Source organism: Platichthys flesus, chromosome 15 (assembly GCF_949316205.1).
Source record: "Platichthys flesus chromosome 15, fPlaFle2.1, whole genome shotgun sequence".
NCBI classification, from domain to species: domain Eukaryota; kingdom Metazoa; phylum Chordata; class Actinopteri; order Pleuronectiformes; family Pleuronectidae; genus Platichthys; species Platichthys flesus.
This window is the reverse complement of record NC_084959.1, coordinates 4,793,211-4,816,826: the sequence shown is the minus strand read 5'-3', so window position 1 is coordinate 4,816,826 and position 23,616 is coordinate 4,793,211. Positions and strand designations below refer to the sequence as shown.

Here is a 23,616-nt window from a genome sequence, read left to right as displayed (position 1 = left end):
CTATCTGTCTGTCTGTCTGTCTGTCTGACACACACACACACACACACAAACACACACACACACCCCACACACTGGGCTCAGAGACGAAGCCGGAAGTACTCAGAGGTGACTTCTCCCCGTCGCCCACTAAGCGCCAAAGTTTGAAACTTCTTGTTTTGGAGGAAGAACCTGAAGAAAAATGGCGGAGAGAGAAAAGGTGTCTCAGTCCAAACACCGACAGAAGAAGGTGAACAACTACACGTTCCAGTCGACCGGCGCGGACTCCACCTGCGCGAGCCCGAAAACCTGCCCGAGAAACGGCAACAGCACGTTCGAGACGTCCAGCATCAACTCCAGTGTCGTGGAGGAGAAGCTGTTCGGCCGGCAGGAGGAAGAGGCAGCTGAGGACGGACCGGTGCTCTTCATCTGCGGGAAGTGCAAGTCTCCTGTTGGGGACTCGCTGTCCTGGGATGGAAGTGAGGACGGACAGAACCAGATCCGCCTGAAGAGTGAGTGCGGCTCCTGACCTGGGTCAAGAAGAGCAGACAAGATAATGGAAGATAAGATATAGATGAAATATGACGAGATGATTCTTTATTAGTCCAATAATGGGGACATTGGCAATATTACACCTGCAAGAATAGGCCTCAGTAACTAATAATAAGTAATACTTAAAGGTTCAGTGTGTCGGATTTATCAAAGAAGATCTATTGTCAGAAATTGAATATAAAATAATCCCAGTGACGTTTTCATTAGTGTGTTTCTTTAAAATTGTATGAATTGTTGTTTTTCTTTACTCTAGAATGGACATTTTATATTTATAAACTTTATATTTACATCAGGATTGGATCCTCTCTTCGGAGGCCGCCATGTTTTTTTACAGTAGCCCAGACTGGACAAACTAAACACCCTTGAGTTTTTATGACGACTGAAGGCTTCGTTTTTTAATTATTTCAAATGCGATTTTTCCAGTTGTATGTGACGATTTTAAAGAGGAAGTATGTTCTATTGGATTCAGGGAATCGTTGAACTCCAAAAAATGACATTGTAATGGTTTTGGTGACAGTTTTTCTATCAATCAATGAAATCTTATATAGCCCTGATGTTTGTAATGTTCTGGTTTCAGGGGTCACTGACAACGTCCTGGTTGGAAATGACAGTCGACTCCATGAGGCAGGCAAAGACTCGCTCTGGTAAGAAAGTGTCAGTCGTCCCATCCCCTGGTGTTCGGATCACAACAGAGACAATCAGCAGTGGCCACGTAAATTCAGCTGGGTCTATTCCATTCCTCCGTCCATTATCAATACCGATTATCCTTTGAGGGTCTGGATATATTTAACACTAGTTTAATCACAGGGGAGGTTGATGGATAACGAAAGGGGCACATGTTTTGAGTGGGAATTCATTGATACAACCTTTTGGGGTTTTCTCACTGTCTAATTTGGGTTGAACTGTGATTTATTGATGTTTTTCCTCCATAGTCTGATCATGGATCTCTTCTGTCGAGCCTGTCACTCGGTGCTGGGTATGGTTTATACGTCCACGCCGAAGAAGCTGGACCACAAGAGGTTTGCTTTCTGTTTCAACGTCGCAGACATCGACAGGTATGTTCAACCATCAGACCGATTTTCCTTCATCTGCTGTTTTTCTGTATTATTCTGTTTTTGGTCTCTGTGTAGTGTTAGACAGGGGTTTTGTACACATGTCATTTACTACAATCATCAGTTCATTGTCTGTCTCGGAAAGACCATGAACTCACTGACGAGGTGCAGATAGGAAAACGTATAGTAGTTTCCAGAATAAACAATGCAAACAAAAATATGTTTACCTTCTTGAATCAAGTTCTTTATAATTGGTTGTATTTGCTTACTTTGTAGTTATTTATGATAAAGTCTAAGTTTAAAGTTATTGTAGGGAAATCAGAAACTTTCTACTCTGCCCCTCCAAAACATTATTTTGGTCGCACTCTACAAAATGTCCAATTAACAACTGAGTTTTAGAGATAAACAGTAAATTACTTTACCAGGAAACACAGTGATGATGTGTTTTAAAGGCTTGCAAATTAAAATATAAATTCTGAATAAATATTAAATCGAAAACAAGATGTGAGTCAGGTTGTGACTCATGCTGTGACTCATGCTCCAAAATTGAAAACAGAATGTGTTCAGCTTCACACAGCTAATGTTTATCGTTTTATTTTTTGTTTATTTAATTGCACCTGTTGGATTTCAATGATGAGTAACTGTATTCCTGTGTCTGTCATTAGCACTCTGTTATTATACTGCTGTCAATCTTTTCCAGTTATGTGCTGGGATCAGCGAGCCAGATGTTGGCAGCAGAGGGCCCCAAAGAGCAGCTGGTCACACTGGAGTACAGAGCGGTGGTTGAACAACAGCTAACAGAGGTAAATCACTGCTGCTGCTTCCCTTTGTTTGGCTCCACTCATAGTGCTGTGAGGTAAATTGCTCTGTCTGTTGAGCATTAAATGTCACGAGGCTGTAAAGCTCATTTCGACACAATAAACACAGCTATGTTTCTCTAAACACTGGAGTTTAATCTTTAAAGCAATTTAGTTATTGTGGAAAAAAAATAAAAATCGGACCCACGAATCATGTCAGTTAAAGCAGGAGTAACTGTTCCACTGACGGTAGATGACACGATGATATTTATGAGCTCTTTCTCGTTGATTACCATTGAACAGGTTGTACTCATGGTGACATCAGCTTTGTTCTGGGAAGCCCCCTCCGCTGGGCTGGGCAGACGCTGATATCAGACATGACATCATCTCATCATGCCCTCCTCTGATGGCACAGTTATTTTCGTCTCAACATCATCTGTAATTTCTTTAACTTTCAGATCTATTACTGTTTATAGATTCCACCCTTTTAAATTTAAATATTACCTATTTCACATTTTCATTACCTACCTGATTGAGCAGTATATTTTAAAGTATCACATTAGTACCATTGGTTGTATTCATATGCAAATTCCCTGGAAAGCTGCGCGATTCACAAACTTAATCTTAATCACCCTTTGTTTAAAAAATAGCTGTGAAACACCAATTGGCCACTAGGGGGTGACGGCGTGCCAGCCCTCCCTGTCACACGCTGCGCGCAGAACAATAACTGAGCTGAGGAGCATGTGGAGGAATCTCTGCCGGAGGAAAAACATGTTTTGATCATAATAGTCTTTGTCATTAGAGCTGGATGTATGTTGGCTTCTTGTTTGTCTTGGCTCTGCCCCCTCGATTTTTTTCCTGCATGTGACAACACGTTGATTGAACCATGAGATGTTTGCCAATGCAACATTATGCTTTTAAACAGGATGAACAGCTAACATGCAAATAAAACATAGACCTCGATTTGCATAAACGGAGTTAATATGTGTGCGTGTGTGACCGCATTCAGAACGGTGCCATTTTTCTGTCAGCGGCTTGTCGCAGTCGCTTCGTCGCTTCCAATGTGTAATTATCTCGTCTCTTCTTTTCTACTTCAGCCACGCCGCGAAACAAATGATGGTGTGTGTGTTACTCTTGCATCAGCATGTCACTCAAAGACAAAGGGCTGCGTCAGGACATGATATGATCCAATGAATGGGGTTTGACTCGTGTTGGATAATATGTAGGTTAGGTTAGTATAAAGGTTTCCACTTAAATCCACCTCGTTCACGTGTTAAACAAGAAACGGCCGATGTGTCAGTTTACTGGGAGGCGTGTCGGTCCCTGTGTTTATTTTTTATGATTTGAAAACTTTTATTTTATTGTGTTAACAAAAGCAGAAAGATCGTTGGAAGAAGGCATCATTACAGATAGTTCGTCATTAACAAATCACAGTTAATCATAGTTATTAATGCTGAAGAGACGTGCATTTATTTTTTACATAAAATCTAGTTTTTCATTATTTAAGTTCTGCATATTTGGTTTTTATTTGTGTATTCTTTCTTTTTAAGTATAATTATTTATGGTTAAAAAGTCAAATTAAAATCCCTAATTCTCGGCTTTAGTTTTATAATGAAATCTTAGGAATCATGGCCTAAAGTTCAAGTTTTAAAAACGTATATTTCGGTATCAGATATGTTTTACTTCTTAATATGTGTATCTGTTAGGAGCCTCCAGAAGTCCACATCAGTCTTACTTCAGTACACCGGATGATCAACGTGTCTCTGGCCGCACCCTGACTGTATTAACTTTTACAGCCGTCGTTCATCACTTCCTAAAGGTTCCTTATGACAAGACTGTCAAGGTCCTTGACAGGATCTGGAATTAAATCAGGTCTTTTTGAAGTTGCGTGTGATTTGGTTTCAAGCGTTAAAGCTTCTTCTCTCCGAGGTCCTCGCCTCTGCTCTTTTCATCAGCTTCACATTTTAGTTTGTGGCCAGAGCTGTTTTACCGGCTTACACAGTCGATTCTCTTGCCAAAAAAAAGATTAGGTAACTCTGTGAGTGAAGAGCTTTTCCTTGTATGTATCGGAATGCAAAACTGTAAATTACTTCTGTAGCAACAAGTCTCAAGAACCAGTTGAACTTCTGAGCTTCTGCATGTGTTGTGCTATTCTTTGGGATTACAAAGTTCTTTTTAGCCTCTGCTTTTGCAGAAAATTTAATCATGATCAACACCAAAAATCAATTTTTCTGTTTTCCACAGTTCACATATAAATTCAATATCTCCGGGGTTTGGACTGTTGGTTCGTTGGCTAATGGGACTCTTATTTTCACACCTGGGGGTTAATCAATTAAGTAGAAAAATAATTGGCAAATTATGAAATGACAAGATAAAAATAGCCAGAGGTGCAGCCCTACTTCTCTTGATTGGGTTTCATGGGGAAATATTGCTGTTGCTTCAAGTAAATATTGTTTAACTCGAGATCCAACATGTTCAAGGTTTTTCTGTCAAAGTGTTTTGGTAGATATTACAAAGCGTCAGCTGGACTGTGTCTGAGGATGATGCTCTGCAGCCCTGCCGCCATAGTTAATGTATTCTGTCTGTCTGTCCGCGTCTGACTGGCAGACATTTGTTTGGGTTTTGCACTCGCTGACCTGCCCACACACACACACACCAACACACACACACCCTTCATACCCATCGGTCCCTGACCACTTCCCCTCTGGGTTTTGTCATCCCCCCTCGTTGAATCCATTTTTAAATTATCTTCACTCCTCCCTCGTTCCTCTCCACTGCCTCCCACCTGTCCAGTTTTAGCTTCGGTTTATTTTTCTCTTCCCCGTGTCTCTTCTCTTCAGACTGTTCTGCCTCCACCCTGTTCCACACTCGTTTAGTACTCTACTTCTGTTCACATACACATCCTGAACCCTGCACCATTAATACAATCTGCCTCTTATCTCTCTTCCCCCCTCTTACAGATGAAAATGCTGGTCATGTCCATGTCACAGAGGTTGGAGGAGATTGAAGCTGGAGTTCAGGACGGATATGATGGAGTGTGACAGCGAGGGACGGCAGCTGGACGTCTGGGTGGGTCCAGGTGTTGAACTTGCGTTTTTTTAATTTAATTTGATCATATCCTCACCTCCACCTCTACCTTGACATTAAGCCTCCTCCTCTAAGTCTCATTTCGGTCACATTCCCCAGTTGCACGTCTTGTCCTAGTCTCACCTTGTGTAGGAACACCACGGACACACTGTGTTCTGATTACCGATGGTGAAACAAAGACTCCCCGCACTTGTAATCAATCACGTTGTCAGCTCGTGCTCCTGCGGCTCGGGGCACCGTCTTCCCTGGGTGTCTCTGTGCTGAGTGAGTGTGCGCTGAGAGCAGAATGTTTATTTGTGCAGGATTTCATCAGGCGGGCTGCACACTCAGCACAACGCCGAATCGATCGGGCCACTGGAGGCCACAAACACTTTTCTCTTTGTTCTCCTCCAGCGTGAGGCCGTGAAGGTAGATTGGATCCCTGGGATACATTTTTTAAATGGCTAGAGCAGAGCAACAATGAATTTGTATTGACAACATTTTAAATTAAAGACAAACCCTGTTTAATATTAACTGCATCCAAAATATTTAGGAAAAAAATTCAAATTTTGCCAGAATTTAAATAGACAGCTGTTTGCATCCGTTCATTTGTTGTTGTAACATCCTTTTGTTGATTTCTTTTGTTTGTTCACAGTTATACCAGTTTGGTTTTGTCTTGTTATGTTTGTGTAATAAAATATGTTCAACTGTTTCCACAAATGAGGATATTAGTTTTCAGTTTTTTTACTAAAAATAATTGAATTAAGGGTTAGGACCAAATTAACCCTTAAAATCAGGATAATCTTATTAAATGTTTCTGGTGTCCGTGCTGTAACACAGTTTGGGGATCATCCTGCTTTGTCTCTAATTACTAAGTATTTAAGAATGAAACGGCAAAGTTTAAGGTCTTTGAGGGGGGGGGGGGGGGGTTGTGTTGATTATATATCAATTGCTTATGTTTGTTTACCAACTGACCCCTAATGTGCCTAGCAACACTTTCTGCCGAGGCGTGAAAAAAAAGTAGAAGCAGCAACAACACACTGTACAGCTTGCCCCCCCCCCCCCCCCCCCCCCACACACACACACGAGGTTTCATCAGCCGCACACAGAACAACAACAGTTAGAAAAGGGCCAACCACCACGCTGTATCCATGGGCAGGTTGCGATGGCAACTGGGAGCACGTGCTACGCTGGGTGCCTGTTGCCATCTCGTCACCGTGCTCGGTGTGGGAGGAACAGCCAGCCAGCTCGCTGCCCCACACGCCTGTCAACACACGTTACCGCCCCGCTCCTGCTTAGGCACATACATGGAGGAGGAGTCCCCAGCCCCCCCCCCCCCCCCCCCCTCTACCACCACCTAATCTGTGTGTGATGTTTTTCTCCCTGCTAACCCCACCCTCACCCTTCTTTCTCCCTCCCCCTCCATATAATTCTCCCCTCCCTCATAAGCAAGGGGGGGTGGGAAAGTCAAAACAACAACAAACAAGCAGCGTGGTTTGTTGTTGTTTCTGGTGGTGTTGTTGTCTCCATCCGGTCCTCGCTGGAGGATGAGCTGCCTGCACCGTCCTGCACAGAGGGAGGTTGGAGCGAGCCCAGTCCAGATGTGCTCTGCTGCTGCTGGTCCCAGTAACACACTCATTTTGTTGAATAGGTCCCAAATCTGTGTTTTTTCCATTCAGAGCAATAAAGCTGAACGGCTGGTTGGTGTGTTTGGAGACAGATTCATTCACTCCACGGCCTCTGATCTCATTTATCTGTTTTATATATAGACACGGTGTTGCTGGATGGGTTGCACCGCTGAGTGCAATTATTGCACATGTTTCCCCCCCGTTCAGCCCTCAAGTCCCAGCCAATCGTTGCCACTCCAACCAGGAGCAACATGGAAACACACGTCCGCACATTTACACACATTCTACAAGCGTTCAGGGACAAAGGATGAATAATGCAGAGGTAGTGTCTGAGTGAAAGTCGCCTCCCCTCTCTCCCTCCTTTTCACCTTCCCTAAGCAATAAGGAAGCAATGTTGCCATGGAGGCAATGAAGCCCCGGCACGCCGTCAGCCAATTACAGCCCTCACTGTGTGAAACATCGGACCAATGGCGGCTCAGACTTGTGCTGCTGTTGCCACAGACACTGGGTTCCTATTGGCTAAGCTCTGCTCTTTGATTGAATTTCTGATCTTGTTTTTGAGAGAGAGAGAGAGGGAGAGAAAAATATCTCAAGGAGTGCCACCTGTGTGCCAACTTACAAAATATGTTTGTTTTATTTTCCGTGCAATGAAAAGGATGATTTGTGAGAATAGAACTGTTTCTTGTTCGAGACTCAGGAGAACTGAACTGAGGACAATTGTTTTTTTTCATTAAGGGAAAACAATTTGTTCTGGTAATTTATAAATCCTGAAGTGAAGGTCTAGTGACTTTTGATAATTACAAGGAAAATAAATCACTTATAAGTTCAATAATTATCAATATTTACTGTGTAATTACATTTGACATCTTTGCCATCACACTAGTTGTTTATTCCGGGACAATAGAGCCACACCCCACCAGTTGCCAGAGCTTGTTTACGAGCAATTACCAGTTTAATTTCCAACCACAGATCCGTTGTTTCATAACATATAGTTATATTTGTGTTGACATGTTCAGCACCAATTTATGTTAAAGTAAATTATTCACATGGGGCTTTCGTGTAAATAATAGCCAAATATATTTAATTTCATATAATAGAATCAAGTAAATTATTTTTAACCTTATTTATGTTTGATAACATGAAAAAAGTATTTTACAAAGCATCAAACTTCTATTAAGTGGAGAACTCTGCTGATTGTTTTTTTGACCTGGTCTAGATCACCTCTCCTCTTCCTCACATGGTGGGTTGTCTAACATATGCCCGACTTAAAATCTCCTCCCTCGCTCTAAAGTCATTAACGAGGTCTGGCGTCAACCAGACGAGAACAGTGGGTCAACTGGGCGTCTAAGTTTCCCAAATAAATCTCCAGATCCAGCGTCTGTAAGATGATCTTGGTGTCAAGAGCATTTGGGGGAAACTCAGCCTTGTTTGTTTCTACTGACATCACCTTCTACAGCGAAAGCGCAAAATCTCTGATAAGCCTCGAACGTCTTGTTCCATTAATCTCCTTCATCTGTGTCTGTGATCGGACAGCGTGTAGCCGGCCCGGCAGAAACATCTGCTTGTTTATTTCCCCCTGCGTCTTTGTGTAGGCTGGTGTCTGCCAGGTAGTCTCACTCTCTCCTCCTCCTCCTCCTCCTCCTCCTCATGTTTGGGAGCTGCTGATGACGGCAGCTGAAGCAGGATGCTCAGGTTGACTGTGTGGATGTGTGTCAACATCCCTGCTGTCCGTCACTACAGCAGGTTAATCATCTGGCTTTCTTTGTTTTTTTTAAATCAGGCACAAAAGCTCATCTCGTTGTCTGTGAGTGTGTGTGTGTGTGTGTGTTTATGTGTGTATGTGATGAGAAGGGGACTAAAAACGGGATTAATGTCATCCAGGGTCTAAACCTCAACAGATTGACAAAAACAAAGTCCTGCTGGACAATAAGTGGTCAGTTTGGCCTCATGTTCAAAATGAATATTAAAGCAGGATTGTTGTTTGACTGGTGACACTTTAGAACATCCTGTCACTCAGGTCATGACTTCTGGAATACAACAGTAGATTTCCGTCTAATGTTCTTTTAAAATGTTTATGTCATTCCAAACTTTTTTATGTTTGTCTTAACCCGACCTAACTCTTGCAGTGAAAAAGCATTTATCAAACAAAAGTCTGTTTGTATAACCTTAAAAAAGGACATGACAAAGAACTGAAAGTAAAGAAAAACATCTTTGTTATCACTTTATTGTACAGGACAAAGACGTTTTCCATGAGAAGGAGATTGATCAGTTTAAATAATTAGTGTATTTTTCTTTTTGAATCATCAACACTCTTCATCTTCAACCATCAAGCTGTGAGAAAGTCAGGAGTTAGTAACAGGCTTATTAGAGTGAGATTTAAAAAGGGAGTCACTTCCTCTGGTTGAGTCATGTTCAATTAGAAAGGATGATTGTCACTTTATTTTATTTCACATGGCCTCTGTGCAGGCCAGTTCAATACGTTGCACAAGACAATGGAAGAACTTGTGTGTGCAGGTTTTAAATCTGAATCACTGAATTGATTCTCACGAAACTCAGTGTGAGATTATTTAATTTGACTTGACAAGATTGTTTTTTTACATAATCACAATCTCACAGGGCGTAATTAATGTATCTTGATGGAAGCATGTTGTTTGACTGATATCTAATTATATGAAAGCTGGTGCAGTTTAATTGAATAATAATTGCACAGATTATATATGTGATATTACTGCAGTGAAAAAATGTGTTGTGTCAAATAAATCTGTTATCTCTCGTGATTTGAACGTCAACTTAAATTTCGTACGAATATTTGTTAATCAAAATAAAGCATTTTCCACCCACATCCCAAATATTTCCCAAATTCTTCGAGCGATTTCTTCGAGTCCTGACGTATCAGCTGCTGTTTAATTTTCTCATCCATGTTATCTCCTGTCCCAGTATCTAAATATCCCTGATGTCCCCACGAGGAACAATGTCCCGTGAAGCCGTCCCCTGCTGGGACGCTGGAGCTGGAGGCTTGTTGATCACAGATCGCTCGTTGTAACGTCACCTGTTTACACACAGATTCATTTTGGAAATAATCAAATAAAATGTGTGTCAAGGGGAAATTATTATTATTACTCATCTTAATCTCATCAGTGTGGATTTCTTCAGATTATACATAGATTAATAACTTGCCCCCCACATTCAGAATCATGGACGATATAGACAGTCTGCTAGTTACTCTTGTGTTGATGACTGATATTTACACTCTTGAACTATAAAATGATCACATCTTAACACAATTTATAGACTATGTCTCAAAAAGTAAAACCTAATGATTTTGACAGTATATAGCAAAGTATTGGTGAAACTTTTATTATGGTTTATTATTTTATGATAATTTTTTTAATCTTTTTTTCCTGTTATTGATGTACTGCCTTCTCCATGACTTGATAATCATTATTAAATCTGGTGTTCCTTATCGATATCCCTCACCTGACTGATCATCAATACATGAGTTGTGTCTGTGGGACCTTCCCCCTCGTGGTATTAATATTTACATCTATTTATCGGGTGCAGGTACTTGTTCAGACCCGGCAGTCCACTCCATCTTTTCTCTCAGCTCTGTGGTGAAGCCATAATATTCATGTCCACAACCTGTTTGTGTCCCCAGGCTGCTCGGGGGGGGGGGGGGGTTAAACTAACTGTCCGGCCGTCTTTGATAAACAAAAGGCTCCGGCGCTCATGCATTTTTGAGCCACTCTTGCCCCTCGGCTTTTACCAGCTTAGCCACGCCGATTAAACCGGGCAGCCCCTGTTTGTGTTGTCCTGTGTATGTGTGTGTTTGTCTCAGAGCTCTGATGATCCCCCCCCCCCCCCCCTCCCAGTCTTTGTCTCGTCAGGGCAGTGTCACCCAAAGAGGTTTATGATGGGGGCCGGGGGTGTGAGCCACAGCTGAAGAGATTAGTGTCTACAGTATGTTTGTGTGAGTGTGTGTGAGTGAGGGGGTCACAGTATGTATGTGTGTGTGTGTGTGTGTGTGTGTGTGTGTGTGTGTGTGTGTGTGTGTGTGTGTGTGTGTGTGTGTGTGTGTGTGTGTGTGTGTGTGTGTGTGTGTGTGTGTGTGTGTGTGTGTGTGTGTGTGTGTGTGTGTGTGTGTGTGTGAGTCCTACAGATTCTTCAGCTGTTGCAAGGGTGTGTTTTTCTTTTTTTACCCACCACAGGTGGCTCGTGGGAAATGTATATGATGTGAGAACCGTGGCACATGGCGGCTGTGAAGCACCGTGGACTCTCCCACGGCGGAGAGGCCCTTTCCCATTCAGGCTTCACGGAGCGGTGAGCCGGAGGAACTAATTATAAGCTTCAGGCACTGTGTAATTTACTCATAAGGCTGTTGTATTAATGTGGAATTACTCAGTTAATGATCATAATTTAAGTATAAGTAAGTCTATATCTATATAAGGAAGTGTTGTACATTGACTTGGGTGTGTGCAGGGGACACGTCAGGCACAAATCAAGCCAGACAGGAAGGAGGTGCGGTCAAAGTACCAGACAGACACATAATGGATTCAGTATAAATATTTAAAATACTTTATACAGCATAGAAATCTCTCGACACTCAAAACAAAACCAATCCATTACAAAATCTTACAAAAGACCCCACCCCTCGAGTCTGTATCAATCTCAGTATCAAGCAGGAGAAGCAAATAAAGAGTACAAAGACGTTATTTCAAATATTGACAAACACGGTTCGACTTGTGAAAACATTGCATGCAAGTTTTAAAAACAAATTCGGAACAGGAAGAGATTCTGCGTATTGTACGTTAACAGTTGAGACGCCTCGTTTCCAAAGAGTGGGGCAGTGTCATGGAGCGACTGAGTTCCGGCTGAGCAACCCGAAGCTTCAGAAATCCCTTTGTACAGACGTGACAGCAACACTAGAGTCGTTTCTTTGATATTTACAAGCACAATATTTCACATATCTCTCAGGGAGCTCTTGGCAAATACTCGTCATTGCAGGTAACACTTAAGACTATTGCACAAACTACAGTATTAAGACAAAAGGAGGTGTGTTTCTTCTTTTTTTCCGATCGTGTTCTTCCTCCCTTCATTCCCTCAGCCTCGGGCGAGGTTGATCAGTTTCATAAGGCCTTTAAATCTCTCTCTCTTTTTTTAATCTTTCTTTTTTTTTTTATCTTCAAAACTGACTGTAAATAGACGCATCCCGCTGTAGGAAAGTCAGGATTGAGACTTGTACGGTTCAAGTTTCCCCCTGTGGGTCCAAAAAAGTTACGCAACACTCGTGTGTAAAAAAGAGTGATCGTTAATGAGAGTGCTATAAAAAAAGTGACCTCTCCTCGGATCTAATGGCACTAACGCTCAGACACGGACACAAGCGCGTCACAATCAACCGCTGCTACACATCAACGTATGAATTATGCAGTGAGGTAAAAGATGGTCCACACCGTTGTTAGTACAGGTTTTGGTTTTTAAGAATAGTGCAGTGAGGATTGCTTTTCTTTTCTTTTCTTTTTTTAAAAAATCCAGTCAGCACTGAGAACACGGTGCCGGCTGACTGGAGGTCAGTGGATATCTTAGCGAGTTTTAACACAGACAAAACATTTAAACATGTAATCAGGGTCAGGGGAAGCGGGTCCGTTAGCTGGTGTGAAATCAGTCTGCGGCTCGGTTAGTAACAGCCATTATTACATGAGGGAGTGTGTGTTGGCTCAGTGTATAATACAGTGTTTTGTGTGTGTGTGTGTGTGTGTGCGCATGTGTCGGTGTGTGTACACCTTGCGCCACATTACATGATGTCCCATGTTCACTTTGTATCTAGGACAACACGAGGTTTAGGAACGGTTTCAAATCTCATCCTCTGTGTCACCGCCTCTCGTTACATAAGCGGCGATGAGCGATGATACATTTTGAACTCTCGCTCAGACAACTTTAGTTTTCTTCCTAATTTTCCCAATTTTCATTTAAAGGATCACGGTGTCATAAAAAGTGGCTCAGTCACAATAAAGGGACAGTTCACAGTTCAGAAGGCCGCTCCGGAAGACCTCTCCAACTCCGATCACGTGTTGAGAGGGGCCTTGAGTTCAGTCTGTCTTTCGTTCTTTTCTCGTGTTCGCCCCCCCCGCCCCTTAGCAGAGGGTCTTGAGTGCACCAGAAGCACAGAGGAGAGTCTGCATGGGGTAGGGAGGAGGAGAAACCACCTCCTCCAAAACCTGCTCTGGTCGGAAGCTGAAGGGCTGCAGCTGCACCTTCTTCTTCAGGATCTGTCCGATGCCCATGGAGGGGAACCTGCTGCGGTGCGTGGGGCTCTCGGGGTCACTGCTGCTGCTGTTGGAGGGGGGACTGAATGCTGACTGAAGGGCACTGAAGGCGGACTTGGGAGGGCTGAAAGCCGAGCTACCGGGGGGGCTTCCCACGGTGCTGGGGGGGCTGCCGCTGGTGTCGGAGGAACCGCACCAATCTGACGAGATGCTCTTCTTGGGCTGCGGGTTGACGATGAGGACCGGAGGACTGGGGATCGTGGCCTTTTTTAAGTAAGAGGAGTCGGGATGAAAGGCCGAGACGTGGCGGGGTGGGGCCAGCGTGCCGTTGGTCAGCTTGTACCAGGGGGACCTGGGGGTGTCTTCGATCTGTTCGGCTTTGGACAGGGAGCCGAAGGAGTGCATGCCAATCGGTGAGGGAGCCGGGGGAGCGGGAATGTTGTGTTCCGGGCTCGTGTTGACCTGAGGGAGGGTGGCCAGTCGCCTCCGCTGCTTAGGGGTGTTGTTAAAAAGCGGCTGGATCTCTAGATACTCCATCGACGAAGAAGCAACGGTGCCGGGCGGGGCCAGGGGGGAGTTCCGATGGCCACCGGTTATGACACGCATCAGACCTGAGGAGGAACAAGGAAGCCTGGTTACATTAAGGGAATATATACGAGTCTTCGATTTTGCTCAACTTGCAGCACATTCAGCTGCAGATTCTCTGGATGCATTCACACGCCTACATGTCTAGATCCTATAGATGTCCTGTCAGGGCAGATAAACCTCTGGATTAAAATGCCAGCCTGTCACATTCAGACGTTAAAGGTACGAGGTGCCGAGACCGGCCTGTCCTGACAAGCCACATCTGGAATGGCCTCTGGGCTTTCTCAACAGCTCTTGTTACATGAGGATTGATCCCTATCACCTTCCAACCGGTGCCAGGTTGAGTTTGAAGTAGTTATTAACTAATTAATTCTGCTTTGTTGTTCGTACCAGATTACTTCCACTCCAAATAACTTGTCACCTTGTCACAAGGTAAATTACATTTGTAAAAAAAACAGTGAGTGGCTGCATGTTTGCCCTATGATTGACAACTCCTCCGAGATGTGTCCTCCCAGACGGACGGATGGATGGATGGATGGATGGATGGATGGATGGGTACTTGGATAGATGGATTGGAGGAGGGGTGGATGGATCACTGGGAAACTACTTGTGTGTGAGGTTCTTGGTGTACAAGAACATGCATGCTCAGTCAACCTACCCTGTATGAATAAAGTAGATAAAAAAAATAGATAAATGAAGCAGCAGGTTTTTCTTTTATCTTTTCGTTAAAGATAAATGTTGGAGGATCTTTTGAACTCTCACCTGTCCTGTGTTTCTTCTCCTTGCTGGGCCCCTTGCTGGCGGCCAGGTAGACGGGCGTCTGCTTGGGCGGGATGGTGAGCTTGTCCACGTGCTTCCTCCACTGCGTCTGGAAGTATTCGCTCTTCTGCTTCTCGCCTTTCTTTTGCTCCTGGAACTGCATCTCCTGCCAAGACAAGGCAAACAGCACATTAGTGTCAGCCCCCAGCGTCTGCCAAAAACCTTTTATCAGCTCGCGATGCCTGCGCTCCTGTAGACTGAGTACAGGTGTCATTAAAAACCGCTGTGGAATCCTTGATTAAAAACTCGGGGCCCCTTACCCTGTATTCTTTAGAGATTCTCTTCATTTTCTTGTTGAGGAGGAAGTAGACGGCCAAAGTGTGACAAGCACGGTTGGTGAGCACGGCGCTCAGGACCTCGCTGTGCTTGTAGTCCATCTTCTCCGTCATGTGCAGCAGCACCGTGTGGTTGATTTCTTCAATGTGGATCCTTAACACGGAGGAAAGAGAGAGAGTTAATGCTTGTAAAGAAATCTGTAGTAAAAAAACTCCAATATGATATAACGGCCAATGTGTACATATATATATATTTTCTTTTAATTTGGCAATTATTCCTAGGACGTCCGTATCAAACCCTGATGACAAAGACGTGTACTTGTTTAACCATAAACTTTAAATGTTTACATAACATCTTTTCTGCTTTGTTTACTCTGCATATTAAAATTTGCACATCATCGTTTACCAGGCTCCGAAGCACGACATGCAAACCCAAGGCGGGGTGGAAACGTGTGTGTGTGTGTGTGGGGGGGGGGGGGTTCTTACCTGTTGAGGTACGGGGCCCCGGTGTTCTTGTTGGCCAGCTGGAGCCAGGAGTCGGCCATCACCTGATGGATATTGGGACGCTTGATGGGATCTGGCTCCAGGAGCTTCTTCAGCAGACAGATGGCAGCTGAGACGGAGAGAGGGAGGAAACATATTCATTCACTGCCACCGAACACACACTCCACTCACTGCAGAAAGTGGAAACATGTCCTCACATCCAATATTTCACTTAGATATTGTCTCACGTGCAGCGAACCGCTCTGACTCACACTTTGTTTCCATGAGTGCTTGGAGCAGAGGTCTTGACGACGTGCATGAAACCCACTGAACCTCTGATCTGTTTTCATTTCATCGTTACACAACACGGAGGAAACGACTTTTCTGTGTTGTTGATTGATAAACAGGTACTTGCATAATACGGGTTGAGCTCTGCTTCAAGAGAACTGTGAGCAATGTAATTGCAGCGACTGGAACGCACCTGACAAGTCACATGTTTTTGTTTTTGTCCTCAATTCCTCATGTTGCATTAGAGACAGTGCCCCATCAAATTTGCTGGAGCTTTGAACATGCCTACATTTAATTATAATAAATGCAATTAAAGATTAGCAAGACAATTTTGACCCCAAAAAAAAGCCTTCAAACAATTGGCAGGCTAATGAGAAACTAAACACCTGAATACTGATGTCATATAACCTTTCTGACGAACTGACTTTTTATTGTTAACTAAAAGGAACGGTTGCCTCTGTGATTTACAGATAAGAAGATATGGAGGTGATGGTACTCGTGCCAAGGCTGACAAGCTCTTTCTTGAGAAACCTTAACTTTGGTTCGAGGGCAGAGGATGTAGAAAAACAGATCCGAATCGGAGAGAGCCTGCTTCACAACTGGTTTACTTTGGAACATTCTGCCGGTTGGCGGCCGCTCAACAATGCTGATAAGGCAGCAGGAGCGATTCTCAGGGATTCTGTTGTTAACTACACACCCACAATCAGAGCCACTGACGTGACTACAGAGCAGCAGCTTATCTGTGAATTCCCATCTTCATTTCTTGCGTGTCACTTGGCAGACGCCCGGACTTTAAGATCTCACGTGTCAATGTCCACATTCTATGCGCTCTCATGTGAGTTATAAGCTGTAATTACAATTATATAGGGGAGGGGGTCTAAAACTAAAACTATTTGGAACACTTAGTTTTTCCGTACATCTGCACACAAAAGGTGTGCGTGTGTGAAGTCATGACCTTCTCGTGTCTCACAGTTCGGCACACACAGTACCCAGGGCAGGACTTATGACTGAGGGAGGATTTCACTCTCAGGAACAGGCTTCATTTGTCGTTCAGACATGCTACCTCAGTGTTCGCCTTTAAAAACACACTTTGTATTTATCCACAGTCACTTGCATTTACATGTTACCCGATTCATGGATCTTAAAGAGAATTAACTGATGCATTTAGAGAACTGATTTCTGTTAAGAGTGGGAATTTGGGTTAGGCCTGATTACATTTCAGGCAACTGTTGGATCAATCTCTTTCTTTTTAATTAAGTGTCTTTATTGTTTACCTGTGCAGAGTGAAGGAGGCAGAGGGTTCATCTCCTTGTCGACCATCTTCTGGTGCAGGGCTCGGAGACTGAAGGGCTCCACAGTGAACGGCAGATTCCCGGTCAACATGGCGTACATGTTCACACCACTGGGGGACGAGAATATATATTAAAACACTTTGAAATAAACAAATGTATTTAAACATACTGATATGCATTCGACAACTAGCTGGCTGTTAAAAGGAGGGTGCACTCACATGGACCAGACGTCCACCTTCGGGCCGTACTTCTTCCTGGAGAGCAGCTCCGGGGCGGCATATGCCGGGCTTCCACACTGGGTGCTGAAGGGGTCTGAGTATCCCAGGATGCCAGCGCAGTTGCTGAGGCCAAAGTCTGTGGGACAGAGGAGGGGGGGTGAGTGTTGTTTCTGGGTTTATTGCAGTCTCTTCAGCTCGCGTCGCTAAACAAGCGGCTTCATTGCGGCGTTACACACACAAACAGAAGCAGATTAGCACTATGGTGAGAGCTTGTAGGGGTTTTAACGGGATATTTAATTGCTCTTTGGCCTTCACCACATGCGGGGAGCTGTGATACTCCAACTGAGACAGAGTAATTGGCTTTGAAAGACTTTCTTTTATCATGAAACTATTTCTGCTGTTGGTAATTTACTCCAGAAAGAGGTGATTCCAGGTGAGACAGCAACTGTTAAGGTCAGAGGGTTTGAATTACCTATAAGCTTTATGTTGTCCTGTTCATCCAACAGCAGGTTTTCTATCTTCAGATCCCTGGAAGACAAAGAAAACAAGGACGTCAACACCGGCGCAGTGTCAGCGTTTACACTAGACAACTTATCTGAGCCGTCATCATCACACAATGCACAAGGAGGGGAGGTCTGTGGGAATCCCCCCCCCCCGCCCGTCCTCACACACACACACACACACACACACACACACCCCGACACATGCATACATGACCCTCCCAATGTGGGTCACACTGGCTGATTTTCAGGGTCCATTGTGTGCCCACAGATCCCTCCTCAGCCTGAGAAATCCTGTTACACAGTTATCAACGTGGGCCTTCTCAGCAGGATTGAAATCTAGTTCCCAGAGTCTGAGTGACAAAGAATTGAACGTTTCTGGGAAAGATCTTGAAGGAATTTGAGATGAAGTCAATGTGTTTCATTTTCCCTAATTAAAAAACGTTTTATCCAAAGATGTATCTTAACGTCAGGGAAACCTCTTAAAGCACCTAACTGCAGACACATCCAGTAACTTGTGGATTAGCAGTAATGTGCACAATGAGGACTTAACCCACACTTTGAGAAAGAGGATCATGTCTGACTCAGAGATCTTAAAGTCAGCTTTATCCCACAAACAGCACATAGCTCTCTAAGCTATGGATAACTAACCCAATATTTCCTAAGCAGTTAAATTCTGCTCGAGATAAATGTTTCTCTCGGCTTTACAACATTCAATTGCTTATGTTTTTTTATACCTGTGCACCACGCCCGCCCTGTGCAGGTGCTCCACAGCCAGCACCAGCTGCCGGATGTATTTCTGAGTCTCCCTCTCGTCCAGGCGCTTCTTGTCGTAGATGCGGTTCATGAGGTTCCCGCCGGGACACAGCTCCATCACCAGGTAGTAGCTGTTGTCCGTCTCCAGGATGTCCAGCAGCTGCGTGATGTTGGGGTGGCGGATCATCTGCTGGATGTGGCCCTCCCGCCGCAGGTTCTTGGTCACATACGAGTCCTTCTTGGCCTTCCGCTTGTCTATCACCTTCACCGCCACCTGGAGCAAGTGAGACAGGAGGGAGAAGAGAGTTAAACATTGTGCCATATGATATTGTGAATAATACCCATGGCGAATTCCACTTCTGGGTCTGGAACAGAGATTTTCGGGGGGGGCGGCAGTCTAACAGGTGATGAGCTCCCAGGCTCCATTGCAGAGTACATAACTCGACACTGGCCTCTCCCTCACAGCTGCTCCCTATGTGGGACAACTGAGGCGCTATAGGGCCTGGAGGCTGCAGCGGGGGGAGGTGTGTGTGTCGGTGGGTTTACTGAACCATCATAAAGTAGGACGAAAAGCAAATGTTACCCTATCTGTTGAGAGGGCACCAGGGCCAAATGCTCGCCCATTTGCCAGAGTTCAGTTGCAATTAAACACACATGAGAGGAGAAACTGAGTCGGGATGCATCGGCTCCTTTCCTGAAAGGGACTCAACAGATTGAGGAGAACAGATATCCAGCAGATCTTTTTTTTCCTTCAGTTACTCATCCCGTCATCGTCTGTCTGTGTTTCTGCCCTTGTCTCATTGGAGAATCTTCTCGTAAAGAAAACCCACAGCGCATGTCCTTTACCTGAATGACAAAACACTTTGCTGCCGTCTGTGGCTAATTACATTCACTAACATACTCTGTCCACTCTATTTCATCCTGTGCCCATGATGTCTCCTTGTATCCCGTCTGGACCGGGTTCAAGAGCGTGGCCACCGCACACCGCAAATCATCTCAAGGAGAGACCACAGACATGGAAAGACATGGCTGCTGAAACTAATCACCATATCCATTAAAGAAATGGCGAGGGCCAAAGTGGTTGTATAAATACGTGTGTGTGTGTGTGTGTCTTTTCTTTCTTCTGTCCTTCAGCTTGTCATTCTTTTTTATTCCCTTTCATCTTTGATAATTGATTCACCTCTGAAAACCTTTTTACAGCTGCTAATTAAACCTGGCAGTACGTGTGCTTGTGTGTGTGTGTGTGTGTGTGTGTGTTTGTCTGTGTGTGTGCGCCTGTGTTCATCGAGCCGTCACAATACGGCATCATGCCCCCCGCATGTTTACGCCAGGCAGTGTGGGTAAGAGACGGGGGTGCAGCAGGGTATGTATGGGGGGAGGGGAGGGAGCACTGTATTTACAGTAGGCCTGTGTATATATGAGGAGAAGAGAGGAGGGGGGGGGGGCACACAGGGGGGAGGGGTATGCCCAGCCAGGGGGCTTCTGGGGGATTCAGTTGTTTATGAGGCGACCCCTCAGACAGAGAAACAAGGGGGGGGGGAGGGTGTAGGGCGCATGGAGGGGAAAGTGGGTTACAGACATCAAAAACACATGCATGTGACCTCACTAACCCCCTGACCATGACAGGACCCTCTCTCACCTCTCCTCACTTTCATACACCCCCCCCACACACACATGCTTTCTCACCCCTTACATCCACGTTGACTTTCTAGGGATGCTAAAAAAATAGAAATAACCCAGGAGCCCTCCGGTATCCCCTGCCTCACTGTCTCACCCTTTATGCTTGAATAACCTCATTGCCCCCCCATCGCCAGCGTGAGGAGAGGGCGAGCATGGGGATGATGCTCGGTTGTGAGATTGCCAGTGTTTGCATCATCCTCAACAAAGAGAGTGAGAGAAGGAGGGATGAGGAGAGCAGCGCTTTCTTTTCACCTCGTGGCAACGCAGTGGAATGAGGAGGGGGCGGTTCTCAATAAGGGTTAATTTGATCAATATTAATTTTAATGACGTATAGGCTGTGTTGATATTCTACTGTACATATATACAAATGGATATTGGGGGGGGGGGGGGGGGGCACACGTGGAGAGATGCATGGGGGAAAATAGGGGTGCTTGTTTTTCCAGTATGCAAATCTCCTCTTAGCCTCAAAACCAGCCTGAGGAGACAAAGGCAACCAGTGGCCAGTGGTTGCCCATATCAAAGCCCTGTGCTGGCGGAATCATAATGAGGCTGAAGCCCATTTATCAACCACATGGTTTCATATGCAAGTAGCATCTCTGCTCTCTCATAGGCCAGCCAATTCCCCTCTCAGTGTCCCACAGCGGTGAGATCACCACCTCTAGCAGCGGCAGACAAAGCCGAGGTTCAGGGAAGCAACCCAGCAAGTCCAACGTGGATCACACAGGGTGAGAGAGAGAGGGAGAGAGAGACACTGGCTACTTTCACAATAAAAAGTAAATATTGTCAGTGGAGCTTGGCTGGAAAAACAAGCCCTGCTGAGTCCCACAGCTGCTGGTGCCTCAGTGGCAAAGGTTCCCAGTGCAAACGGCTGCTCACTTTCTCTGCAGGTTAATCAGTGTGAGTAAGACTGTGCTGACATATGGTAATAAAATCATAATGTACAGAATGTCTCAGAGGGCTGACATGAGGCAGAGGAAATATGTTGCCAAGCAGGCACTGAAATGTAAAACCATTTCAAAGCCAAGCTGGATGCCACTCATTCTTTCTTAATGTTAAATTCTTCTGCAAGAGTATTTCCACTTATTTTTTACAAAATCAACTGAAACCGTCTTAAATCTGATCATGTGCAATAATAAACATGCAGGAGACACAGAAACACACGGCACACTGTTGCGTATTTACGCGCTTACCTTCTCCCCGGTTAGCGCATGGAGACCTTCTCTAACTTTGGCGAACGAGCCCTCTCCCAGCTTCCTCCCGATCAGGTAGTTCCCGACCCGCTTGGTGTGGTAGAAGTTCTTGAGGATGTCCGCGGCGGGGCTGCCCAGCGAGGCCGGGAGGACGCTCTCGTTCCCGGCGCTGCTGGGGGTCTTGCCCTCGTATTTCCCGTGGCCGTTGTCCACCAGCATATTGCTGTCCGCAACTGGCATCACAGCTCCACGGCCGAGTGTCTCCTTGTGGAGAAAAAAGCGCACGCAGCTCGACTCTCACCCACCTTGAAGGCAGGTATTAAACCGCTTAACGTGACGTGCGTGAACTCCGTGCGTCTCGCCCCTAATGACAAATTAAGGGAACCGGGAGCCTGCGCCACCTGTTCATCCGAAGAGCCCCGTGCGCGCACTCAGCGGTTTCCGAGACAAATCTCGATTAGTGCACCAGCTCGGATTGAAACGACACACGGAAAATATGTCAGCTCCAATCATGGGACGTTATCACCTGACGCAACCTGTCTTAATGCGCGTGGCTTCACCGAAGGAGCAGAGAGGTAGGCTGGCTGCTGCGCTGCGCGTCCCTTCATCCGAACATGCGCCTCCTCTGGAATGCTCTGTGTGCAGGCAGCGTGTTGCTCGGTTTGAAGTGACTTTCCCGGTCATCTGGTGGGGGGCGTTTCTTAGTGTGTGAGTGTGAAGGAAAACACACACACAGCCCCTCGAAATGTGGTGGTGGTGGTGGGTTTCAATCCAATCAGCGCAGGCGGGCGGAGAGCATGTGAGAACAAGGGCGACAACTCCGCCCGGCACCGCTGACACGCATGGTGCGCTCAGACCGTGCGCGGCTCAGAACAAAGAATACATGTGTTGGTTGGAGGCAGTGACATCATGACTGCAATTATTTACACAGTATACGTTTTTTCTTTTATTCTGTATTTATGCTTTGTTATGTTTTGTCAGTTTTATTTCGTGCGTAATGGTTCCAAATGTGTGCGCTTTGCCCGAGGCAGCGCCACAATCCATCAATTACTGGCTCAAATGTGAACATCCCTGTCTCCGATGTTTATGATCATATATAAATATTGTCAGTCAACATTGGTTCGGAGCACCACCGCCAACTTGGAGTACAGCCACCAGATATGAAGTTGTACCCCGGCACAATCAGCGACAGACAAAGGAGCATTTGTCCCCCCCCCCCCCCCCCCATGGAGGTGCTCACTGGCCTAATTAACGCAGTGTTCATCACTCAGTGGAGGACACCTGCAGGGAGGGGCAGCAGCTTCAGACACATTGTCTCCCCTGTATCCAGCTCCACCTGACCACATAAAGGAATTGGATGAAATATTGTTGCAATAACCAACGTGAACATTATGTTGATAATTGAGGTTTAAATATGCGTTATACAGGTGTGGTTGCTGTGTTTATACGGATTCCTAGAGGGAGGGAGAATAATATCAACATCCAGTTAGACCTGCCCGCTGAAGCATGCTTTCTAGACACTAAACCAGACATGGAGGCAAATGTGTAAGTATACCACCATCTATTGGACGAATTTCATACGACACCACACCACACACAGCACAGGAAAACCAGTATGGGTTGGTGCTGGGAGTCAGTCCCACATCTCTTAGCCTGCAGCCTTGAGGAACTTGTACTTGTCTTTCGGTGACCTACAGGGAGCCTAAAAAACGAAGATCATCCTTGAAGGGGCAAATATATTTTTTCTGTGAGGGTCAGTTGTTATTTTATAAATATGTATTAGAAAAATGGCAAGTGTGTATTTCATCTTTTTAAATTATAGACACATCATCCCTTTATCAACTTTATGACATGGAATTGAACTTTAAAACGGTAAATTTATTTTTATCTTCACCCCAGAAACATCAGAAGTCCAACAGGAATCATCCCTTTTGATTGTAAAATCACAAACATGTTTCTAATATAACGTCAACCTTCAACTTGTTTCATGGTTTAATCTGAGGTCATGAAGAAGTCCAGCATAATAATAGTTGGTATCTACAGTTTAACTGAGATGATTCCCAAGTTTATTTTTAGTGTAGTTGTATATCAGCGGTGGTCTAGAGGCAGAAACTTGGACTATGGGCAGAGAAGGTCTCTGGTTTGTCTCTGGTTCGACTCCATGGAGAGACAAAACAAAAGACGAACCTGGATTGATCT

General features: G+C 45.0%; 2 protein-coding genes across 4 annotated transcripts; one reads left to right on the top strand and one right to left on the bottom strand.

Moving 5' to 3' along the window:
* Nucleotides 1-155: 155 nt before the first annotated feature.
* Nucleotides 156-17,181, top strand: mis18a (MIS18 kinetochore protein A). Of its 3 annotated transcripts, none has more exons than XM_062406795.1 (6): nucleotides 156-488; nucleotides 1,106-1,172; nucleotides 1,461-1,583; nucleotides 2,281-2,383; nucleotides 5,338-5,446; nucleotides 17,064-17,181. In XM_062406795.1, exons 1-5 carry the CDS (start codon nucleotides 179-181, stop codon nucleotides 5,416-5,418), a joined length of 684 nt encoding a protein of 227 aa, XP_062262779.1. In that variant the 5' UTR covers nucleotides 156-178; the 3' UTR covers nucleotides 5,419-5,446; nucleotides 17,064-17,181. The 3 variants fall into 3 exon arrangements, with proteins under 3 accessions (XP_062262779.1, XP_062262778.1, XP_062262777.1); XM_062406794.1 differs by lacking the exon at nucleotides 17,064-17,181 and adding an exon at nucleotides 5,767-6,155; XM_062406793.1 differs by lacking the exon at nucleotides 17,064-17,181 and having other exon boundaries at nucleotides 5,338-6,155.
* hunk (hormonally up-regulated Neu-associated kinase) lies at nucleotides 11,621-22,054 on the bottom strand. The gene is made up of 9 exons (XM_062406787.1): nucleotides 21,418-22,054; nucleotides 18,529-18,821; nucleotides 17,764-17,819; nucleotides 17,292-17,427; nucleotides 17,056-17,183; nucleotides 15,497-15,623; nucleotides 14,996-15,164; nucleotides 14,679-14,841; nucleotides 11,621-13,942 (listed from the first exon to the last, which is right to left on the bottom strand). Exons 1-9 carry the CDS (start codon nucleotides 21,655-21,657, stop codon nucleotides 13,200-13,202), a joined length of 2,055 nt encoding a protein of 684 aa, XP_062262771.1. The 5' UTR covers nucleotides 21,658-22,054; the 3' UTR covers nucleotides 11,621-13,199.
* Between the last annotated feature and the right edge of the window lie 1,562 nt (nucleotides 22,055-23,616).

Bases quoted from the DNA above. Each gene is read 5' to 3' on its own strand.
- hunk (XM_062406787.1), bottom strand. From the start codon at position 21,657: ATGCCAGTTGCGGACAGCAATATGCTGGTGGACAACGGCCACGGGAAA. The intron at 17,428-17,763 runs GTAATTCAAACC...TCTGTCCCACAG, and splicing joins GGACAACATAAAGCTTATAG to ACTTTGGCCTCAGCAACTGC. The intron at 14,842-14,995 runs GTAAGGGGCCCC...TTGTCTTGGCAG, and splicing joins GAATCTCTAAAGAATACAGG to GAGATGCAGTTCCAGGAGCA.
- mis18a (XM_062406795.1), top strand. From the start codon at position 179: ATGGCGGAGAGAGAAAAGGTGTCTCAGTCCAAACACCGACAGAAGAAG. The intron at 1,173-1,460 runs GTAAGAAAGTGT...TTTCCTCCATAG, and splicing joins GCAGGCAAAGACTCGCTCTG to TCTGATCATGGATCTCTTCT. The intron at 1,584-2,280 runs GTATGTTCAACC...AATCTTTTCCAG, and splicing joins AACGTCGCAGACATCGACAG to TTATGTGCTGGGATCAGCGA.